Genomic DNA, 24,215 nt, shown 5'->3' on the forward strand with positions numbered 1-24,215 from the left:
TATAAAGCTATTTATAAAAATAATAAAGTAAGGGCTGGATAGATGGCTCAGAAGTTAAGAGCACCTACTGCTCTTGCAGAGGACACGGGTTCAGTTCCCAGTACCCCATGGCAGCTTACAACCTCCTATATATACACACATTCAAGCATATGTGTTTAATTAATTAATTAAAAGAAACTAAAGAGATTGCAAGGGATGGGAATGCATGTTTACATGTTACTCCAAACTTACACAATAATAACATCATGTGGTATTTAGCATGTACCACATATCATGTCAAGCGTGAATTAGCTGATGTAATCATAGGACATCTATCAGCCGCTAGACACAGCCACTGCCTTGCTAAAAAGGACATGCCAAGTCCTGTGAATAACAGCTCTTGTTCCCCTAGAAAATCCGCAAAGCAAATACAAAGTTGTGAAGCTGAGAGTTACCTTTGTCTCCTTTGGTGCCTGGGAAGCCTGGGAAGCCTCTTCCTGGTAGACCTACAGGATGAAGACAGAAAATGGCATGTCTCTTACTCAACTGCAGAGACAGCAGGAGGCCATGTCCCATCTGCCCTGACACCACGCGACCCTTGAAGAGTAGCTGAAAAGGAGTCCAGTGGAACCTGGGAGCACAGCTACATCTCTGAGACTGGCTTATCATGCATACTCTTTGAGAACCTTTCTGCTCGGCTCATTAAGGTGCTGCACAGAAGTGGTCTGTGCTAATGATGCTTATTTCCTACAGAGGCAGCTCAGAGGGCTCACCTCTCCCCGGGTACTAGGATGGAAGGTAAACACAGCGAGGCCCTGACAGATGCTACCAACTTTGCTGCTAGAATTGCGAGCGCCCCCTGGTGTCTTTATCATAAACATCATTTTTTATGCTTTCTGTGTGGAAACTGGCAGCCATTGTGCAGACCCTACCCTTATAAGGCCCGGGCAGCCTCAAATAGAGAATCTATCAGCCAAGCAGATCCATTTCTGGTACCCAGTGGCCTGCCTTCATTGCAGCCTGGCTGTCTGGATCCATTACAATCTAAGGACGCTCCAATGGCTCTAGACAGACCTCAGACCAGAGCAAGTCAACGCCCAGGGAGTTCTAAAGGACCCTGAAGCCATTTTCACCCCACCACAGAAGAAGCACCTCCCACTGGTGGCCCAGTAAAAAGGAAGGTCTGTGACAGATGCAAACAGCCATGACATACCTCTCCCCCCCCCCCACCTCCCCCGGACCTCCCAGCTGTATAAGCAGGAACTTGACTCCTTTCCCTAGTCTGCTGCCCCCTGGTGTTCAACAAGAGGCTTTCCCTAAGTGGTCACTTTTGCCTAGTCTTGTTTATTTGTGACAGGCCAAGCTTCTTGCACATGTTTGGATCTTTATCATCAATAGAACGGACCAAGCTGAGAACACAAGTGGAGACTGTGGCAACAGAGACCAGAGAGTGGCTGAAGAGCTTCTGAGAACTGCCAGGGCAAGAAAGACAGACAGCAGACGCCACAGAGAAAATAACCATTGGAAAAGGCTTAAGATGAGAAAGGGCAGGCGGCAGGCAACCTTATTGCTGGAATTCCAAGGACCTGCCGTGCTTTAAGAGCTCATGGTCCAGACAGTCTAGGCCTGACAGCTGTACCTCCTGCTTCTGAGGAGCTGGGGGTCCTAAACACTTTCAAGAGCTGAGGTACTAACTGATGCTGGTGGCTGCTGCCAATCACTGCTGCATAAAGCCAAGGATTATGGAGGAACAGCAGCACAGGGAAATTCCTACTCTTGAGTTCTACTTGGCCAGAGTAAAAGTCCCCAGTCAGTCATGGGTAGCAATGACTATGGCAGAGACACGCAGTCTGGCTTTTCTCAGATGACCATCCGACTGACTCTTCATCCCATCAATTAGAAGGAGCACAGCAAGCTGGGTAGTGGGGAGGAGAGCGGGCTGCATGTGAGCAGTGGATAGACAGGAGATTCAGGTGGAGGAGGAAGTGGAAAAGGGCTTCTTATAAGTTATCTTTGTAGAGAATGAGAAAGGGAACCAAAGAGCAGCCAGCAGTAACAGCAAGGAGCCCCTGATGCTCCAGTCCTGTCCAACACGACTTTTTCAAACTGTCACTGCTATAGCTAAAAACCAGTGGTCCTGCCAAGACAGCTCTTCCACCAGTAACAGGAGTAGACACAGGAAGCAACAGTAACCCCAAGACCCCCAGACCCTGGGAGACTAGGACTCCTTCCCAAACTGGGGGAAATGCTGGACAGAAGAATTCTCCTGTCTGTTTGGTTTGGTTTTGTCACAATGAACGCAGAGAAAACAGCAAGGGGGGCATTTCTCCCTGACAGTCCTCCATCTGTGTCTCTGCATCCACCCTCCAGGGAGGCTCCCACTCAAAGAAGAAATAAGCATCCCTACCAGGTCCAATCCCATCCCTCGAGCCCACATCTATGTTTTCGGAGCTGCAAGGAACTCAGCACAGAGACCTCTGTGTTCAGTCAACATGGCTCGCAGTCTCTGAGTGGATGGACAACATGACTCCTGCTGGGAAGCAGGAACAAGACTCACCTTGTTCACCCTTTTCTCCTGCCGACCCAGGGATTCCATCACTGCCAGGCTCTCCCTTCTGGCCAGCTGGGCCTGTGGGGCCAGGAGTCCCAGGGAGACCTTGGCAAGAAAGATATAATCACTTGTGGACCCTCTTAGCACCATGGCTTCTAAGAAGTGGCCCCTTTCCCACATCATAAAGAGCTGTTCCCTGCATGAGCCTGGTATCCCTGATATCAGTTCTGATCCATTCCAATAGACTCTTCTCTGCTGCTAGGAACAGCATAAACTCCACTGAATGCTTACACAGAGAAAGGAGGGAAACATCTGAAATGTCCATCTCACTACAAAAACAATTTGGAGATACTGGCTTCACCTCCCAAAGACCACAAACACCTTACAGACTGTCTGTGTATCTGAAAGTGGAGGGATAAAACCAGCTCTAGACCCCAAACAGCATACTACAGCCTGCTTTACCATGAAGGATTCTCCCATGAGGCTGAGACGACACTCCCCAACCCCACAAAACCTGGGTGCTCCTCCTCTGCCTACCCAAGTGCCAGCAAAGGGTTCATCCCTACCTGCTTCTCCTTTGACACCAGGAACACCATCCAGTCCCGGGAGGCCTTTGTCTCCTTTCTCTCCAGGCAGGCCTGGGCTTCCTAAAGAGAAAAATGAAAGTTCAGAAGTTGTGAGCACCTGAGCTTTCCTCATCTGTACCTCACTGCCAGAGGTTGCCCAGCCCCCCTACCTGGATGGCCAATGTTCCCTGGAGAGCCTCTTGGGCCTGGGGACCCTGGCATCCCTGGGGTTCCGGCACTGCCTTTCTCTCCCTTCTCACCAGGGCTCCCTGGGAAGCCTGCAAGCCCCTGGTCTCCCTGTGAGGAAGAAGCAGACATGTCAGCTCCAGGTCTGGAAGCACTTTCTAGGTAACATGTTTCTAAGTAACAGACACCATGAGTATCAATTGCATTGAAGAATCTCATTTGCTAGGCTTTCCGGAAAAGAAATAAAGTCCGTGTCTGGAAAACAGAGTCATCAATGCTTCCTCTCTGTCTGCCCATCCCTCTTCTTCATCCCTGGGATATTTGGCCACCCTCACCTCTCTAGAGAGCTTCTAGAGTTTTCTCTGGGAAGAAAAAGTAGTGAGCAGGAGAAGACTGAGTTAATCCGAGGGAGTGTTGTATCACAGTTCATAAACGTGCTGAGATAGTTGGTAAGTATGTCAGGACATTGCCATGAGAAAGGAGATGATCACCTTGTCACCAGGCCGTCCGGGAATCCCAATGCCAGGCAGACCTGACTGCCCTTTCTCTCCTTTGGCTCCCTTCTCTCCAGGTGAGCCGGGGACACCCTGTGAGCCTGGGATGCCGGGCACGCCTTTTTCTCCAGGTGAACCTAGTGACACAGACAATAGAACTTGGACTTAATGGCTGGCACTGAACACAAAATTGCTCTGCCTAATCAGTCTGCCACCAACACAGCCAGGGGTCCTCAGGCAAGCTGCCTCAGAGCTACCCCAGGGAACTGCCCCACTTTTGCCTTTGAAAGACCATCACTATATAGAGAGAAGAACAAAACTCTACCAATGAAGAACCTTTATGGTACCATCAGCTCAGAGGACTGTGAGGCAGTGTGAAGTTTCACACACCATACATGGATCTATGACATACAGACACAGGTATACAACAGCAGCCTAGAACATCATAGCAAGTAACTAGAATACCCCAAAAAGAACTGTGAGAAGACAGGAAGGCGGGCTTCCAGTTTTGACTATCACTTCCCAGCCTGTGCTGAGAAACACCTCCCCAGCTATCCACTTGTTTGTGGGTAGCTCATACTTCACTTTCCAGTGTGTATTACTTACTCATTTTTAGCAATGATTACAGTGTCAACTAAAAGCCATCCACCCTAGATGAGAGACTGTACACTGGAGACATGGCTGCCAGCCCCTCCATCTCTCTAGTGCTACCCTGCACACACCCCACCAGCCCCGTTTGCACACCATGTATGTTACAGAGACTTCGAGTCCACAGTCAGATTACCTGGCAAGCCCATTCCTCCAACTGATCCTTTGGGTCCAGGGAGTCCAGGGGATCCTGGTATTCCAGTAAGGCCTGGGTCACCTTTAGGTCCTAGAATAACAGAGAAAAATCCCACAGGTCAACATCTGTGGAAAGCACCAAGAAGCAGGTTCCTTGACAATGACTCTGGCTATACTGTCCACACCTACCTGGCTGTCCAGGATGGCCTGCCTGCCCATCCTTCCCAGGCACTCCTGGTGTTCCAGGGTCTCCTCGGGAACCTTTGTCACCAGTGGGTCCAATTTGTCCTGTATGCCACAAAAAAATAATGAGCTCCCATATCTGCTTAGGAAGCAATTGTTGTAGACAGCAGAATGATACAGTGTTCATGGAGAAACAGATCCAACATGAGGCCCACCTGTTACCCTCACTGAGGCCTCTCTTCCACTCACCTTTCTCTCCCTGGTCTCCTTTCTGTCCCTTCATACTCCCCATGTCCACGTGCTCCATGGATCCTGGCATGCCAGGAAGCCCAACATCACCTTTATCACCTTTGAAGCCAGGGTCACCCCTGGGTCCTGAGGAGCCTGGAAAGCCATGGTCCCCTGTAAAAGAAAGAGAAACAAGCACCCAGTGAGATCCAGACCTAGCCCCATCTGGAGGGAACTCTTTCCAGCTAGAACCTGCAAAGTTGGAAAGGAACAAGAACATGTCAAAAGCTGACCATGGTGGTGAGAGTCTGAGTCACAGGGGAGAGGCATTGTGAAGGTACTTCTAAAATGTATTATCTGCTAATAATTGCAACACATGGCTCTCAGATGAACTCCTCTTGACTTCTTCCCAGATGTCTTCCTCAAACTCTGTTCTCCATCACTCTCAAGTGTGCCCCAAATATAAACAAATTACAGACTGGAAAATTTCTGCATCCCAACATCAACTTCCCCTTTTTGTGCCTTATGTTTACAGACAGCTTTTTTTTTTTTTTTTTTTTTTAAGAAAAAGATTTTGGATCAGTTTCAGAGAACAAAAAATAAAACTCTGGGCTTGCCCATGAAGTAGGCTCTATTAACGTGTCTCTGACAACTCAGGACTTTTGTCCTCAAGTAAATGGAGAGCCCACATTTTTTGCAGAGAAAGATTAAGTCATTCTCCTCTTCTCCACACCAGCTAGGCAGCCATGTAGCACTGTGGGCCCATGATCTATGTATGGAGTTAATTCCTCTAAGAGAAGGGTATTTTCCAGCCCCTTTCTTCCAGCTACTTCTTAAAACTAAATGTTCTTTGGCTGACATGTTGGCAGCCAAAGCACATGACTTGAAACTGAAAATGGACCCACAGACAGAGTTATTAATTTAACAGGCTGGCAAGCCAAGGACAGGTAAGATTCTGCACAGAGCCTTACCAACCTAAGACATAGTTGATAATGCATATTCCATGATGGGGAAAAAAGGCATTCTTGTCAGAACAACCTAAGACAGGCTTAGTCTTGTTTATGAAATAAAATAGGGGGAGATGTGGAGAGGTTTTGGGGCTGTTTGGCAGGAATCTGACATTGGCCAAGGACAAGGAAATGTGCTTCAGTCAGGAATTTGATATTAGGCCAGAACAAAGAAGTAATTTCAGTCAGTAGGCTTCAGGCATGAAAATGATTTTGAGCTAAGACAGGGAAGTAGGCTCAGATATTTAGATCATCCTGATAAGCCCTTAGAAACAGTGATCACAGGAGTGATCACAGAATTTTGTTTAATGCCTTGCTTGTTCTTTGACTATGTGTATTTATTGTCTTGCTTGTTCCTTGACTATTTGCATCTATTGTACTGCTAGTTCCTCAACCTAGAACCGACCTTAATACTTGCATGTAATTAAAATGGTATAAAAGCAAAAAGAAAGAGGGGGGATGGGATAGAGGATTTCTAGGGAGGGGAAATGGGGAAAGAGGATAACATCTGAAATGTAAATAAAGAAAATATCCAATAAAAGAAAACAAAAACAACCTAAATGTGATTTGTAATAGTGCAAGAACTTTCCAGGATTCTCAAGAAATAAAGACACAAGACAGTATGACACAACATGGTTTGCAAGCCTTCAGCCCTCCTACCTTTCTCTCCAGGTAACCCTGGGGTGCCTGCTGGTCCTGGTGAGCCTGGTTGTCCAGGGGTTCCCATCACTCCCATTTCGCCTTTAGAACCTACAGTCAAAAGGAATGTTAAGAACATATCCTTGCATGCACCTCCAGTGGTAAATGGCAGGAGTCAGGAAAGAAGGAAGTAAGCCATGCTTCCTCTTGTGTGATCCAGGCAAATTTCAGGTGTCACTTACCTGGGAGCCCTGGGACTCCAGGAGTCCCCTGCTGTCCAGGAATGCCAGGGAGGCCTGACTGTCCTGTGAGGCCAGGAAGTCCTTGAGAGCCTTTATCTCCTTTGGGGCCAGGCATATCCAGTCCTGGGAATCCAGGGAAACCCTTCTCTCCTTTAACTCCAGGTGGACCTGAGATTAGACAAAGTGAGTGACTTATAGAATGTTCTAGAATGAGCATTACATTGTAGAGCACTTTCTGAGGACAGCGTGTGAGCAAGACAGCACTGGGGGCTTGAATGGTGCCCAGTGTTCAGAGTCATCATTGCAGTGGGTAACTCATCTCACAAGAGGAAATTCTTCTCTTTCTGCCACTGTGAACAATCATTACCTTCGTAAACGGGCTGACCCCAGCTAGTGAGGGCTAGCTTTCCTGAATATTTCGCCCTTTCCCCCTCTTCCCAGTACTAACATAATCCTAGGATTATTGGTACAAAGACCAAGGCCGACTAGACAAAGAATCGACTAGTTTAGTTATCAACAACTTAGTACGGCTCCTAGGGAAGACATTATGTTAGATAAAGTCTTAAATGCTACCGAATATGTAACAGATTCCTTTGGCACATTAATCGGCCTCAGAGGAAGGAATAACGGGAGCCTGTAATGTTTGGATTAAGCAAACAACCAAACCAAACTAGGACATGCTCCCCCATCCCTCCTTTTATTTTGGCAACTGTGCCAACCTCCCCGCTCACCCCACACTTCACAGGCTCTGAGGAAGGAACAGTCACATCACCTGATGACCCTGGTGGTCCTTGCCCTCCAGGAGGGCCCATAGCTCCGGGTGGTCCTATTCCTGGAACCCCTGGTGGACCTGCAGGGCCTTGAACTCCAGGAGGTCCTGGGTCACCTGTCAGGATGGGAATAAGTTGGAGGTTAAAGTGTATCTCTTCCCATACGCCATCCATTTATACAACAGCCTTGGCCACAAAACCCTCACAGAGTCTCCCCATCTGCCTAATCAACATGGACTGAGCACACAACCAGTGTTCCAGGCACATAAAGCAAACAGACACCCGGACGCAGTCTGAAGCCTTACCTCTGATCCCCTGGAGTCCAGGGGGGCCAGTCAACCCCTGTTCTCCTGGAACACCTGGTCCTCCAATGCTGCCCTTCTCTCCGGGTGTACCAGGAATGCCTGGAAGGCCGGGCTGCCCTTTGAGTCCTGGTAGCCCAATGCCAGGTTCTCCCTGGAAATCCCCAAGACACCAGGAGCAAATTAACCATCAGCATTGGCTCTGGATCACCGAAGCATGTCACCTGTCATCCTTGCTCTCTCCCAAGAGAGTGAGGACAGGACCAGACTAGTTCCATCATGGACCATGGCTAATGAGAGCCCTGAGCCCTTTCTCCCATTTCATGGTCATGCTGCCAGCCGCTTCCCTCTGTCTCTTCTACCCAGAACAGGAGAGGCATGACCAGTAGTCACCCCCAAACTTCCATCCAGTCTAGGGAGATGCAGAAGATAGACACTCGGGGGCAAGGAAACTGCTGTATCATATAGCACAAAACTGGGAGAGCAACATGTATACCCAGGACACACTGGACAAAGAGAGAATGTGTTTCCAGTTATTTCCAGTTGGAGGGAGCTCTGTTGGTGCCAAGGGTAGAAGCCTGAAGTGCCACCAGGGCGGCCCTCACAGCCACAACAGCCTCAATTGGGACATCCTATATGTCACCCTCCTGGTTGACTTATTTCTTTTCTGACAGTGGCTCTCAAACAGCTCTCCTCTGTCACTCACAGTTAGAAACACATTGCACACAGACACGCAACGTTCACAAAGCTGAAACAATTCCTTTTCCCTTCTGCCTGTTGTATACTATGCCATTAAAAAAGGAAACCATCCCACAAGATTAATAATCCACAGATTATATGCTCAACTAACAGGAATGAGAACCAGGCAGCCTGGGGAAGTCAGTACCCACCTTTTGGCCCTGTGGTCCTGGGTTGCCAGGTAAGCCGTTAAATCCAGGGCGACCTGGACTCCCAGGTCGTCCTATCTCTCCTGGCAAGCCGTCAACACCTGTGTGGAAAAGTGGAGAAAACCATTGTAGGTGCAAGGGCTCTTCCAACACTCTTCACGTGTGTCTGGAACGGTCAAACTGCCAAAGTCTAAAATTACCTGAGAAACAAAAGTTCTTGGGGCTTCTGGGAATGATTGTTGTAAAGTGGAGTGAAAAGACCCATCATGGGGCCATCCCATGGGCTCATTGACTGATCTCAACCTCTCTCTCTTTCTCCCTCCCCCTCCCCCTCCCCCTCCCACTCCCCCTCCCCCTCCCACTCCCCCTGTCTCTGCTCTTAACAAATGCAGTGTGAGCAGCCAGCTCACACTGCAGTTCCAGGGCCTTCCCCACCATGATGAACCTTTAAGCTGTGAGCCAGAAGAAACCTTCCTTTCCTTAGACTGCCTTTGTCAGGGACTTTGTCACAGAACTGAGCAAAGCAACTAACATGTCATGTAGACAGAAATAGTGTGTGACGCTGTCAAGCAGGCTACATATTCCTCATCGGCCGCCTGTGTCTGGAGCAGACTCTTTATGCAAGAGTCTCTTTATTTGCTCATTACCAAATTACCTGGGGTGGTAGGAGCATTGTCATCTGTGTGACCTCAACACACAGAAGGACCGAGGATGTTCTTCCTGTTAGAGTCTTCTTTTTCCTCACAGATTCATAGAAGCAAATACCAAGACGCTCGCCACAGACCAGTCATTAAATGACAGGATACCCTTCCCCATTTGGTCTTCTGGCCAGAGTCACTACCCCACTAGGCTTACCTTTGGGGCCAGGAGGTCCAGGAAATCCGATTCCTGGCTGGCCCACAGCACCCTTCTCTCCTGGGATGCCTTGCCGTCCTGGGGCTCCTGGGAAGCCTCGGTCACCTATGGTAAGAAAGGTGAATGGTCAGTGTGAAGAATGCCTAAGGGAGCCTGTGGTACTTCTGTGGTAGCCCTGTGGTAGCCCTGTGGTACTTCTGTGGTAGCCCTGTGGTAGCCCTGTGGTACTTCTGTGGTAGCCCTGTGGTAGTCCTGTGGTAGTCCTGTGGTAGCCCTGGGGTAGTCCTGGGGTAGCCCTGTGGTAGCCCTGTGGTAGCTCTGTGGTAGTCCTGTGGTAGCCCTGTGGTAGTCCTGTGGTAGCCCTGTGGTAGTCCTGTGGTAGCCCTGTGGTAGCTCTGTGTTAGTCCTGTGGTAGCCCTGTGGTAGCCCTGTGGTAGTCCTGTGGTAGCCCTGTGGTAGCCCTGTGGTAGCCCTGGGGAACCCCTGGGGTACCCCTGTAATACCCAGCAAAGCTAGACATCAACAGTACCTTGTGGCCCTGGGAACCCAGGGGATCCTGGAAGTCCTGAAGCTCCAGGGGGACCAGGGAGTGGGACAACCTTTCCTGCTTCACCCTTTGGACCTGAGGGAAGAAAACAATAGAATCATATATGGAAATTGACACATCTCAGCCTCTCTGAAGACAGTAAGGGTGATATATGTTCCAAAAACCTCTCAGTACAGCACAAGGGAGCCATCACTCCCCAGCTGAGCCCTTGCATCCTCTCAGGACACACAGGCTGTGACCACCACTCCCCAGTTGAGCCCCTGCATCCTGTCAGGATACAGAGACTGTGGCCACCACTCCCCATCTTCTGAGGCACCCTGAACCCCTGCACAGAAAAGTTCCTGGGTTTCTGATTTCTTCCCTACATGTTTAGAGTCTCAACCAGAGATACTCAAGATTTGTATGCCCACATGACCAAAATGTTTACTTGACTCTGGATTCCTTAAGCATTTCCCATTTAAGCCATGAAGAGTTGGAAAATCTCCCATAACAAAAAATAAGGTGGCCTTGGGTCATTTCTTGGTTAGCTGCCCCCCCATACCCCCCCAAAAACAAAAGTAAATAAATAAACACCAAAAGACAAAAGAAAACAACGCAAAACACTATTTCCATCCATTAGACAGACTCTTTCTCAGTTGCTTTCCACATAACCAGGATTCGCACCTGCTAGCTAGAACAGGACAGGTGAGTGGGTGGCTGCGGCTATGGATTAGGCCACTCTAGCAGTCACAGGGTCCCTTATGCTCTGAGGAACACAGAGCTCTCTGCTTTCAGGCCCCATCTCTTCCCAGTTAAGCTCCAGGAAGCCACTGGAGGTCAGGACACTGCTGTTCAGAAATAATCAGGGGCTCCTCCAAGGGTGCACAGGGACTCCTCAGCACACCATGGGAATTCCAGAGAAGGGGACCCTCCAGGAATGGCTGGCCTGACTCCCACCACAGACTGTGAGAACCGCCTGACCCCGGCATACATCTGCTCTCCGTGAAGCCCTGGGATCCAGTCTTTTATGTCAGCACATAAATACCGCTCTGCAGATCAAAGGTCAACTTTCTGATCCAGAAGTTCACAGGGTCTGGAGGGCAAGGAACACTCCAGAATGTGGACAGCTGGTCAACAAAGCCAGCAGCACCTCCTTCTAGACCCTTCTTTAGTGTGGGGCCTGTAGCTACCAGGAGGAGCTACGCTGCTGATTCCTCTCAAATCTGATTAACTCCTTCCATGGCTTCTGCAAGTCTCAGAGGCCATGGGAACTCTCAACGTGTTGATTTTAAAATCAGAACCATGAGGCACTCTCTCTCTGGCTTGCTGTGGTCTTCCTAAAGCTCCTCAGTATTCCCCTGCTTTGGGAGGAGGGGTAAAAGAGACACTCAATCCTCCATTAACAAAGTATAGTTAGCAACAGAGTCCTGCTGACTGTGCTAAAGATGAGAGAGGTGAAAAGAGACCCTCAGAGCACCACACTAGAACTCTGCCATTGAACAGGGCTAACACTGTGTTCCAGGAGAAAACAATGTCCCTAATGAGGACAGGAGTTGATAACAGTCTGGGCTATAGTCATAGGAAAACCATCTTCGAAGCTGTGGGTGCACAGGTACTGTATAACTGTGCCTGCCCAGGTCTTGCTGGGAATTCTATTCATGGGTCCCTTAACACTTAACACTGTCTTTAACCATCCTAAGTCCTTCATTAACTTTACAACTGCTTAAATCCTCCTCTGTGGCAAGCGACCTCTGTCCTCTACCCTCACCATCAAGATTGTCTTGGGAGCCCTCAGGCTTGCTCAGGTCAGTGTCGACTCACAGTATGGAGCACCCACTTATGCAAGGCAGAGAGGGGTGTGCCTTCCCCCCCAATCCAGTCACACTCAGTCACCTGGGCACCGATGACATAGGAAGCAACCCGTTACTCTTGCTTCAGATTTCTAATACATTCCGTTAGAGAGCACAGGAGGGCAGGGGCTGAGTCTCTCACAATGCTCAACAATGCTCTGCTTGGGGCTTGGCACATAAACCACTAAAAGACAGTCAGAAAGTGACCTGAGCCAGTAGGAATTAAACAGCAAGCGGGATGCTGCAAGTTAAGATGCCTGAGAATCAACGGGGAGTGAAGATTATATTGCTTAGAAAATCCAGACACCAAAAGGATCAGAGATGGATAAAAATTTAAAAATAGCCTCACGTTTCACCTACTTCTACCTGAGAGGCTGACTTAGCCGATCTGTGGTCTCTGTGCGTGAGCTGACCCATCTGACACAGAACTCTGAAGGGATGTGCAATCACGTCCCTCTTCTGGTTAGAAGAGGGACACTATGTATCCTGGACCCCTGAGCCCTTGTTTCGGTGACCTTGAAGTAGCCCCTTCAGGAAGTCTTACCTGGAAGACCTGGGGAGCCGGGGCTTCCAGGAAAGCCTGCTTGTCCTTTTTCACCAATGGGACCAATAGGACCAACTCCTGGGGGTCCAGGAGGCCCAGTGTCTCCACGACTACCAGGGAAGCCAACTCCTCCGGGAGGACCTCGTTCTCCCTTCAATCCTATTGAACCCTGAGGAGACAAGAGACAGAAAAGACTGTCAGACGATAATCCTGTGTCATCCACAGCAAACTATTGACAAAAGTCTAGCCAGTTGACACTGTTAACTACCTCAGGAGCCTCCAGGGTCAGCTTGGAGTTAACAAGTGACACCAGCATCCTTCTCCCTAAGTAGTTGTCACAGCTAGAGGTCTAGGATCTCATTCTTCAAACAATGGTGGGTGCACCGTTAGCTTTAGAATTGTTTCCCATGAGGATAAGGGATAGGAAAACTCCTCTCTTCAGTCCCAAGACATCAAACAGACACAGCCATCTGTAGCCTATTATACAAGTCTACACCACTAACCCCTACATCCATTGATGTATGATGGCTCAGGGGCCATGAGGCAAGTTTATACCATCTGAGTAAGACTCCATAGCTATGACTCAAAGCATTCATTTCTTTACTCTTTGCAGATTCCCCATTTGTAAAGCACGTGTTCTAACTCTGGGAATGGACCTACCGGGGAGCCTTTGGGTCCAGGGAGTCCTGGGTGGCCATCTCTTCCGGGAGTTCCTGCTCTTCCTGGCATGCCAGGCTGTCCTGGAAAACCTGGGTCTCCTTTGTCACCTTTGAGTCGCATGTCAAAAAATATCTCTCCAGGCTCCCCCTTAGCTCCAGGTTGGCCTATAAGCCCTGGTGAACCTTGTGGACCCTGTAAAACAAAGCATCTTTTGACACCAAGAACTACTGAGGGACGCATCAGCAGTCAGCCTTGGGCTGAGGATCCAGCCTATCAGTAACCACCACATTGTTAGATGTCCTGTAGATGCTAACCAGCAACTCCATGACCATCGGCAGCTGTCTTAAAATCCCCTACTTTGTTAGGCATTCCACGGGGGATCAGAAGGGACAGGGGAGTAACACGGAACCCAGCTTGGAGAAATCCTTGAGTGACTTTCCTTCCCCTAAATACTGACAAACCTTCCAGAGAACGTCTTGACAAGTGTTGGCACACTGCACATGTGCGATCCCTGAACGATGTACATGAGGCAGCTGAGACACCCAAGAGCTGGGGCTTTCATTGTTCACCCAGCCTAGGTGTCCCTTACTGAAGCTGTCTGGGGGTTTCCCTTTTGCATTCACACCCCATAGTCCAGAAGATAAAGGGGCTTCCAGGGCACTGGTTGTTAGGATTCTATCTAAACTCCACCACCACAGTTACCTGGCTACAGCCAGGTATGCTCCTCCCCACAGTTACCTGGCAACAGCCAAGTAGGCCTGGCTTACTATAAAAGAGGCTGCTTGCCCCTCCTCTCTCTCTCTCTTGATGTCTTGCTCTTGCCCTCTTGATCCCTCTGTCCCCTCCCTCTTCCCTTCCCCCTCTCTCCACGTGGTCATGGCTGGCCTCTACTTCTCTACTCTCTTTCTCTCTTTCTCTGCCACTTTCTGCCTCTGCTACCCTCTTAACTCCCCTCCCCATGCCCTGAATAAACTCTATTCTACACTATACTGCCATGTGGCTGGTACCTCAGAGGGTAGGGATGCCTTGGCATAGGCCTGCTGAGCCATCCCCTTTCCCCATACCTCACCACATACCCACAAAACATTTTCTCTTATCTTTTTATAAACACATCACTGGTGATTGGGAAAACCCAGGTAAAGGAGCCCAGAGCCAGTTCTTTAACTGGGTTTTAGGGAAGTTATTTGGACTTTCCCAAGACTACTAAGAGACACACAAAAAGATTTTTAGTTCCTGGAAGTTGAATCTACAAAGAATGCCCACACCCGCCACCCCTTCTCCTCCAACTGCCTTGAGAGCGGACGTACATGAAGAAAATGACAACATAAAAAACAGTTTCAATTGCTTGGTCTCCTGAGATGAGAAAGGCACGCTGGGCTCAGTGAGGACCTGGCAGAATCCAAATTCTCCATAATGCATTTATTTTAATCCCTTTCTGTAAGCTGTATCAAGTCCCTGTGAATGGAAGTTAATCACAAACCACTGTGTGCCTACAATGTAAACCTCTCCAAGTAAGAGATGAGAAGACCACTTCAGAGCAAAATGTATGTATACAAAAATTATACTTTAAAATAATGGTGACCACCAGTCACACACCCATGTGTCGGCAGGATCTTTGTATACCATTTCTGACCTTTATCACAATTCTGTAAGGAAGACATGGGAGTCTCAGTCTAACAGAAGTGAGCCATGTATCTGGTACTACCCAGCCAGGAAGTGTAGCAGCCAGGCACAAAAGTGCTCCTGTCCACAAAGCCCGACCATTGTCCTATACTCCCTAAGCAACACTGGGGGTTCCATATTGAACCCCCCTGGCCCACATGAAGATGGGACTTGCAGAGGCTCTGGGGCCTGTTCAAATCCCATCAAGTCTGGAACTAACATGAAAGGGATAACTGACTTTCCTGTCCTCAGTTCCCCTAACAGCCAAAAGTGCACAGGCTGGGGACAGAGAAGTTGTCACTCAGCCAACTGTGCCCCGTGGAACCTTGGGGTCCACACATGAAGCTTTAGTGCAGGCTCACCCATGAATGCAAGGTCACAGCAGCTCTCTCTGCCCCATGCTATACTATTTAAATATTTAGATTAAATAATTGAAAAGGTCTATTCTTCAACAATGCTATCCACATTTCAAGGACTCAAATACCATCAGCCTTGGGTACCAAGCTGAATAGTGATGCGGGCATAGAATACCTCTGTTGTGGTACAGCATTCCACCCGGCAGTGACAGGAGGTCTGGGCTAGCCCTGAGCTAACCCAGTCCAGGATCTGGACATGAGATTGTTTGCACAAGTCTAAAGAACAAAAACCAATTACTTCTGCCAGCCACCTGCTAGAAATGTTAGCAAAAGTTGTAGAAACTTCAGTGTTTTTTGAAATCGTGAGGCTTTCTTAGCCAGTTTTCTGGAGTTAATATATACAGATATATACTTATAAATCCTAGAAGAAACAATACAGCCCTATAAAACCTTTTCTTGGACGCTCGGGCCTTTCTCTACCGTGTTGTATGGCTGCTGTCATTCCATAAATGGGTCAATTTCATTGGGATGACGTGTCTGTGGCCCTGTCCTCCCTGTATCTGAAAGGCTTTGGAAGAACCAAGCCTTTTCATCTGCTTCCTTGGCATCTGGGACAAAGGGATGCTAAGGATTTAGGAAGGTAATCTTGCTTTCTCTGATTTTTAAAATTTAATGTGTATGTGTGCTTTGCGCACACACATGACTGTACATACCACACGAGTGTCTGGTACCCATGCAAGTCAGAAAAAGCCATCAGATCCCCTGGAGCTGACATTACAGGTAGTCGTAGGCACCTACACAGATGCTGGGAATTGAACCCAGGTCCTCTGGGAGAGCAGCCAGTGCCCTTAGCCACTGAGCCTTTGCTCCGGCCCCCTGACTTCTTCAAGTGGCACAGATGGTGTGAGAATGTCTCAGCAGGCTTTGGCACACCACAACATCCTGATCTGAGATGTTTGCGGAAAGATGTCCTACCCAAAGTCTGTTTTGATCCATGTCCCTATGGGATCATGTCCTATGGGACCTTTGAAGGCTGGCACTGGCTGCTTAACCAGGGGAGATGGGCCATCTCTACTATCTACCTTCGATACCATCCACTTAGCCCCGGGCTAAGTCAGACTTGTTTTGGCTGACTGTGAGCATTTTGTCTAGGCCCCGCCCCACAGTTGCCTGGCAACAGCCAGGTGTCCCTGACTCACTATAAAAGGGGCTGCTGCCCCCCCCCCCGCCTCCTTCTCTTGCTCCTGCCTTCTTGCTCCCACTCTGTTCTCTTGTTTCTTCCCCCTCTCTCCCATTCCCTTCCCCCCTCTCTCTCCAAGTGCTCATGGCCAGCCTCTAATCCCCCCCTATCTATCTATCTCTCTCTCTCTCTTTCTGACTCTCTGCCTTTCTCTGACTCTACTACCCTCTCAACTCCCCTCCCCATGCCCTGAATAAACTCTATTCTATACTATACAGTGCCTGTAGGGTCTGCTGTCCATTCCTAAAGTCAAACACTTGGCTTTAAAGGGCAAAGGGCACAAAACACCATCTAAAGAGGAAAAGCCACAGCCATGCACCTCCACTTCATCCTACGCCCCACTGTTCCATGTCTTCCAGCCTCCAGCCACATCCAACACATGAGGACCACATCTGAAGCTGTGATCAGCTTCAAATAGAGGGGAATGACCATCTTCCCAGGAAGCTGTTTCTGTGCCCCTCTGCCTCAGAGCCTGTGCCCATCTTGGGAAAGGCGATTCTGGAGGCAGGAGGGAAGCCTTTGTGTAGTGGATTCTTTTCCTCTTTAGCCAAATGACTCCCCGACTGTCCCCTCCCCCACTTCTTTTCTTTTGCTTCCCCCCCCCCCCATCTCTTGGGTCAGGAGCTGAATGTCTGCCCTGGGTTCTAGCCAGAGCAGTGGCAAGAAGGACCCCAGGAAAGTCAGGTAGATAAAGGATTAGGGCAGTGGGCAGAGGTGGAAAGACCCTTTTCTGCCTTCTTCAAAGTTCTTCTCCCTTTGATCCCCACCACGGGTGCTATTTGAACTTCTCTGCTCAGAACTGTTTTAAACAATTGTGTCTTCTAACTCAGCCCTCTAGGCACCAGCACCACTCTGCCACAGAGCGGGGAATCTGACTTCAAAAGCAGGGAGCCACTGCGGCCTTCTGGCTGCCTCCCTCCTACTTTGAGTCAGTTCTGCCCTGGCCTCCTCAGAGGAGCCACTTCCCGCAATATTCAAAAGCAATGAAGAATTTTAAAGAGGTTCCTCACAAAAGGGTAAGGTCAAATATCTAACTTTTGGTTTCTAACAAAGAAGAAGAAAGAGCTAAAAGGGATTAGAGGAACAAACAATGTTTACAGAGCCTAGGAGGGGGAGGGGAGGGGAGTGGTGGGAAGGGGAGAGTCGAGGAAAGCTTGCAAACACACCAAGTGTATGAAATTTGGTATTAAAGGTGGCTCCCACCTCCCCTCAAAATGATTTCTCTCAGAACAAAGCTTAGCAGCTAGAATTCTGTGCAGCTGAAAGCTTTCATATTGGTCCCTATGGATTTATGTGCACTCATCTACAGCCTAGAAAAGCCATCTACGGAATACATGCTGTGACATGGAATGTCAGCCTCCCTCCCTCCCTCTACCCCTCCACCCCCCCTCCTTCCCTCCCTCCCTTCTTCCCTTCCTCCTTCCTTCCTCCCTTCCTCCTTCCTTCTTCCCTTCCTCCTTCCTTCCTTCCTTCCTTCCTTCCCTCCTTCCCTTCCTCCCTCCACAGGAGCTCTTAGGGTGAACTCATCCCTGGCAAGATTTAAGATCACACAAGGGACAGCACAGGCAGTGGTCACAGAGAAAGAGGGCCACTGTGGTACCATCTGAACCTGAGACCCTTCAGGCAGGACTCTGTCACCAAAAGCAAGCAGGGGGTGAGACAGCTTTGGGGACATGGACTGTGGATCCAAGGCTCACTTGTTCTCTGGGTGTCCCATGTGAGCATAAAAAGGGGTTCACCCACAGTCACTGGCCCAGCTCCTGTAACAGGCTGGAGCACAACAAGAATCCATTACTGTGATGACTTCAAATCTGAGTATGATCTACTGGTGCACTTACCGGCAGTCCTTCAAGACCATCTCTGCCAGGTGGGCCTCGGTCACCTTTAGCCCCAGGCTGTCCAGGGAAACCTTAGAAAGAGATATGAGTAAAGCAACTGTAAGACAAGCTTCCCTTTGTCCCAAGACTCAACTGCATCAGAATCTTGTTGTGAAGTGGACTCTTGTTTGAAGAACATCTAGGGCGGTGGGATAAGCAAAACTCAAATGGCCAAAATAGGCTTAGAAGAGCAATCATGTCTTGTACATAGGTCACTGGCACAGGAAGCCACAGTGTCCCCCAATGTACAACCCAATGGCCTGGGAGACAATCCTGATGATTTTCTTTGAGCTGACTGGCTATGGAATGAGGAGAACCGCTAGGTCACTCTCCTGTGATCAAAAACGCACATGATGCCACTGTGGCAGGTGGGCTTGACCATGGCCATCCATGTGGACACCCTCTGGTAACAGACTTTCATCCTCACTTTCATGCCACAGCATTTGAGGGAGCTGGCCATCCCTAACGTTTCATCCCACGCCCTACTGCTTACCAATCTCTCCCGGAGGCCCCTGTGGCCCTGGAGGGCCTTGAAGTCCTTCTGTGTCACAGGCAAGGCAGCTCTCTCCTTTCTGACCTGAAAGAAGAAATACGTGTGCTTAATGTATGCTCAATATATGTTTAGTGTGTGATGTGCCAACAGACGGCTCTGTGGTGCTCAGAGAGGGGACACAAGAGAGAGTCCTGCAGATGTGACAGCCAGACTCTTCCCTTCTCTGTCATCACTCCTGTTCATAGATAGCACTGCCTGCTAGTAAGATGATCTCACACCCATCCCACAGGCCCCAGCATCACACCACACACACAACACCACACCACACACACATACACACCTACACTGCTACACACCACACACACATATACATACAACATACACACACATGCACATTGCATACATACCATATACCACACCACATACTTATATACACACAACACACACGTACACACTTGTATACATACCACATACCACACCACACACACATACACACAACACATACAGATGCACATTGCAAACATACAATATCACACCACATACACACACCACACACATGCACACACACATACACACCACACACATATATATGCACACATACATATGCATACACATAAACATACACACCCATACATTCACATACACATGCACACACACATACATATACATATGCCCACACACATATACACATCCCCATACACTCACATACACATGTGTACACACATGCACACACATATGCATACACACATGCACACACATATGCACATATATACACACACATATGCACACACACAGACACACACATACATATAGGCTCACAGGATGCATCTCCTAGGATGCAGAGGATGGATGGATGGATAGATGGATGGACAGATGGATAGACAAGATTTCAGCCTCAAGAACTCCAGATACCGTGTCCATCGTAAGACATGGATAATGCATCTCAATAAGTGGTGACTACATGGGGAGGAAGGTTACATGGCTGCCCTGAGATTCCCTCTGAAACTGTTTTCCATGCAAGATTTAGGTTTGTAAAGGGACAAATTCCTAATGAAATGGTCAATCATGGGGCTGGTTTTATGAGGTCCCTAGTTTGTTCTGTGCCAAGGTTAATACACACTTAACTATCAGAACACCATTATTTAGTCCGTGCTAAGCCAGTGCTCACACTGATCATGAGGTGAGAGTTCCCCCATCTCTGGATCCAATTGCTAAAGAGATAAATCAGTGTCCTTTATTGGCATCACAGCAAACACTTGAAAGGTTAGAGATAAAATTCAGAGCCCAGAGTAAAGCTGGTTAATCCATCAAGAGAAGAGTTGCCTGCCCCGGTTGTGCAAATGCTGAAAGCTTGGCAATATCCCATGTACAGATCCCTGGTTTGGCTTAAAGGAAAGACATGTGTCCTTTGAGAAGGAAACTCTCAAGCTTTGATCTGAAAACTTGTGGTATCAGCTGAGACTTTAATACAAGACTAATTCTTCATCTTGGGAATGTGTAAAGGACAGTCATCTGACTGTCATGGCTGAGTCCCTTCCACTGCCCATCACAGCTATAGCACCAGAACACCACAGCTGAGCTACAGAATGCATCTTCTTGGGAGTGGTTATGAAGGACCCCCAGATAAAGCAATGGTGAACATGCCTGTGCCTAGCCTAGTCTGATAGTCTGACAATACCCAAGCCAGTCAGTGGAGAAACTCAGCAGTACAAACACAGCTACCACTTTAAAAAGTTAAACTAAAGTCTCTTACCTTTCTGTCCAACTTCGCCTGTCAAACCTGGCTGTCCTGGAGTCCCAGGAGGACCCTGATCCCCAGGTGGTCCAGGTTGACACTCCACAATGCCATCTGAAAATAATTTTTAAAAACCGTAAGACACAGCCAGGCATTCTTACTCTCTCCTAATCTAACCCTTGATTATAAAACTAAAATACATTAGGCTGATTTGAACTTTTTAGAAATTCAATTCTCCTTTGCTTCCAGAGGAGCCTGTGAATTTTAACTTGCAAAACAAAAGCAGCATAGAGAACAGGCGGTTCTGGGAATGTCTCTGGGATGGCAGGACCTCATCCTCATTTTCCACATTTCAAAAGTCAAAAGAGAAGGAAGTTCCATAAAGCCACATACAATCTGTTCTCTGCCCAGGAATTCACACTAATCCTTCCCCAAGGGAGCCATCTGCCTATCTGGACCCAATCACACCCCAACACCCCCCACCCACCCCCCACACCCCCGTTATCTGTCTTTCTTGACAGCCTCATCCTGGGAATTTCCTTCCCACTCATGAGGATGGGCTTGAGTTCTTGGAATCAACATCACCAGAGCATCACACCATAAATCTTCTGTGATCAGCCATACATGGGGATCCCTGCTGCTACGCCAGCTTTACAGCCCACAATGGTGATCAGCCTCAGAGCAGGTTCCTACTGCAAATAACCCCTCCAGCTCTTGCTGGTTTTAGCCCAGAAGCACCCAACACCCTGCTTTGATATTCTTCCACTGCCCTGGCTGACTTAAGCTTTCTGGAACTTTCTTAAAATTATTGAAATGATATCACGGCATCACAATAAGCCAAGCCCAAGCTTTTCTACTTCATGCTCAGCTTTTCTTGAAAGCTGATATAGGAAAACACCGTGTGATTCTCCAGCTAGACTGCATTATGGCAGGGCATATCCTAGTGTAATCTGTTCCCATGTGTACCCTAAGTAGCATTATGCACAGTCACACTACATAAAATCTAGCTGTCAATCAAGGTTAAACAAATCAACCTGCTAACCTTTAACCTCAGATGCCAGGAGACTTAGAGCTGGTTAATATGTTGCTTTTCCCTTTAAGCCTATTTGGTTGTTAGTGGTTATACTTTGTAAAACAGTTAACTTTGTAAAACTACTCAAGCAAAAGGTTACTAAGTAACCAGTGCCGGGAGGACCAAGCCTTTACACAACACTGCTTCTAGAAGCAATCACAATGCCCATCTAGCTCTGCCCTGGGCCCCGGGCATCTGATGGGAAATTCATGGCACTTACTTGTGTGGCCTGGTTGCCCAGGGGGGCCAGGAGGGCCAGGAGGCCCTGGGGTTCCATCTCTTCCACTTGGTCCTGGTAAAGACACGCCTGGAAATCCCTGGTCACCTTTTTCTCCTCTTTCACCTGGGAAGCCTGGAGCACCAACCTGGCCTGGAATAGTGAAACCTACAACCAGCACAAGAGGTCATGTAAATATCCTGAAGGCAGTGAATGGGACAGCTGTGTGGAAAATCTACACTCTAACCAAGATAAAATGCCTACTGGGATCCTCGGTGAGGTCATGCTCTAGATCAGTACAACACAGCCTGGCAAGGCTCAAGCACAAAGTGTTAGGTCTGAAAATGCAGAGTCCACTTCCATCATTCTGTATGCTAAAGTGCTAAGGGGTCACACAAGGTGACCTGATATAGCCCTGAAGGCTGATGGGGGAGACCTTGACCAGTGCACCTTGGGGAGCCACACACAGCCAGTCCTGCTGTCCTGGGAAGAAACAGCCACATACAGATCCCAGGAAAGACAGGAGGACTCTAAAAGTCTCAGACCAAGTATAAATCAAACTGCTGGAGGAAGGCAAAGGGGATGTCATGTCATCCGCCCATCTTGGAGAGAACCACAGCTCAATAGCTAGATGAACTCTGGCAGAGCCAAGAGCAAGATATTCATCCAGAGGCTCAGCCCAGTGGACAAGTCAGTGTCCCCTGGGAAACAAGGATTCATTGTCTGCACATATGCCTACACATGGGGGGATGGCATGCTAACTTGTACCTATAAAGTATACAGCGGACACACACCAGGGTACACTGGGTTTTGATAAACTAGAGAGACAAGTAGAAACCTGAAGCCTGTCTTATGAACATACCCAGTGTGGGTGACAAACACATGGGACTAGAAACCACACAGAACATGCAACATTCTACAAGAAATAAGAACTCTCACCTGGAGGGCCTGGTTGGCCTGGTGATCCAGGGAAACCTTGAAAGGAAAGGGAAGGAGAAAAAGGAACAAAGTAAGGTGAGGTCACTCATGTATGGCCACTTTCTGTTCCTCTGCCACAGTCTGACCAGGGCTACTTGAAGGCACCCACAATCTATGCTGGGGAGTCAGAAGTGGACCCCATAATGTCTCTGCAGAGATACCATCCTCTAGAAGCCAGAGAGGAAAAGGGCTGACTGCCAGTCAGGCTTCCAAAGAGAGAGAAGGAAAGGTGGGGGGGGGGGGGGAACAAAGGGGAAGAGAGGAAGATAATGGAGGAGGGAGGGAAACAAGCAAGCTGCAGCCTACCTTTAGGGCCGGGCTCTCCTCTTAACCCTGGTGCTCCTGGGTAACCTCGCTCTCCTTTCTCTCCCAAAGGCCTGGCACCTACCACCTGCATTAAAGCACAGGTCAGGCTGGGAATAGCTGATAGCACACATCATGTATATTGTATTACCCCATAGACTATGGCTGCAGAGATGTGTGGGGAGAGGGGGAAAGGCCTGAAGAGCTACAGAATGAATGCCAAGTACCAAGCACTGTTCAGTGTTGAATTGCTAGGCATTTCGGCTGCATTTATATGATTTCCCTAAAAGCAGCAGTGGTCTCATTCGGTCAACTAAAGCCTAGTGTACAGTGTGCAGAGGCATCCAAGCCACGGTATGCCTGACTTGCTTCACAGAGAAACAGAGGAACACCCTTCAGTTTCTTCCTGTGTGCAGGGCAGGAACACACACCATTTTCCTCCTTTTATTGGAGGGTGTATTACGCATCTTCTTTCTCTATAGGCCAAAGGGGCACTTCCTGAAAATCACAGGGACAAAGACCAGGAAGGAGGTACTGCCAAGCTCATTGAGAGAGAAACCTCCCTCGCTGTGATCCTGAATGACTATGGTGCAAGGAAAATGGCGCAGTCAAGCCTTGACACGCTATCTTTGCAATATCCCTCTGTATCAATAATGAGGGGATATCATTTAAAATGCCATTAAGCAGCTTTGACTAGGTCGTTCTACAACATGGACATATATCAAAAAAAAAAATCATTGTACATTCCAAGTATATGTAAATCCTATTTGTCAATTTAAAAATAAATAAATTTAAAACTAAGTAAGGTGTGCTGATGGGACTGAGGGAGTTGAGAACCCGCTTGCCCTGGGGTGAGTGATGGAAGAGAGTTGAGCTGCAGGTGTGCTGGGCACACAAAGGCATCCAGAGGTTAGTAGTCCTGTTGCTGAAATGTAGCCTCTAGAACGGTCACTCTGTTCCCCAAGCTTTCATCCACACAACGAGTGGCACATACCCACACCCATGTCACCCACACCAAACAGGACAGGAG

At 48.5% G+C, this 24,215-nt stretch overlaps 1 protein-coding gene across 2 annotated transcripts in view; it reads right to left on the bottom strand.

The window, feature by feature from the left end:
- Col4a1 (collagen type IV alpha 1 chain) overlaps window positions 1-24,215 on the bottom strand; it is a 119,398-nt gene that overhangs the window by 15,693 nt on the left and 79,490 nt on the right. For both annotated transcript variants that reach the window (XM_034520011.2, XM_076913798.1), the window contains exons 19-41: window positions 23,189-23,273; window positions 22,844-22,879; window positions 21,908-22,072; window positions 20,634-20,729; window positions 18,881-18,964; window positions 18,349-18,419; window positions 13,253-13,444; window positions 12,593-12,761; window positions 10,202-10,294; window positions 9,673-9,777; window positions 8,821-8,918; window positions 7,934-8,084; window positions 7,631-7,744; window positions 6,859-7,026; window positions 6,638-6,727; window positions 4,992-5,144; window positions 4,749-4,847; window positions 4,561-4,650; window positions 3,774-3,913; window positions 3,267-3,393; window positions 3,097-3,177; window positions 2,537-2,635; window positions 435-485 (exon numbers count right to left, since the gene is read on the bottom strand). In XM_034520011.2, the coding sequence (XP_034375902.1) occupies window positions 435-485; window positions 2,537-2,635; window positions 3,097-3,177; window positions 3,267-3,393; window positions 3,774-3,913; window positions 4,561-4,650; window positions 4,749-4,847; window positions 4,992-5,144; window positions 6,638-6,727; window positions 6,859-7,026; window positions 7,631-7,744; window positions 7,934-8,084; window positions 8,821-8,918; window positions 9,673-9,777; window positions 10,202-10,294; window positions 12,593-12,761; window positions 13,253-13,444; window positions 18,349-18,419; window positions 18,881-18,964; window positions 20,634-20,729; window positions 21,908-22,072; window positions 22,844-22,879; window positions 23,189-23,273 (2,557 nt within the window). The remainder of the gene's footprint in view (window positions 1-434; window positions 486-2,536; window positions 2,636-3,096; window positions 3,178-3,266; window positions 3,394-3,773; window positions 3,914-4,560; window positions 4,651-4,748; window positions 4,848-4,991; window positions 5,145-6,637; window positions 6,728-6,858; window positions 7,027-7,630; window positions 7,745-7,933; window positions 8,085-8,820; window positions 8,919-9,672; window positions 9,778-10,201; window positions 10,295-12,592; window positions 12,762-13,252; window positions 13,445-18,348; window positions 18,420-18,880; window positions 18,965-20,633; window positions 20,730-21,907; window positions 22,073-22,843; window positions 22,880-23,188; window positions 23,274-24,215) is intronic.

The sequence above is a fragment of the Arvicanthis niloticus genome, chromosome 16, assembly GCF_011762505.2.
Source record: "Arvicanthis niloticus isolate mArvNil1 chromosome 16, mArvNil1.pat.X, whole genome shotgun sequence".
Taxonomy (NCBI): domain Eukaryota; kingdom Metazoa; phylum Chordata; class Mammalia; order Rodentia; family Muridae; genus Arvicanthis; species Arvicanthis niloticus.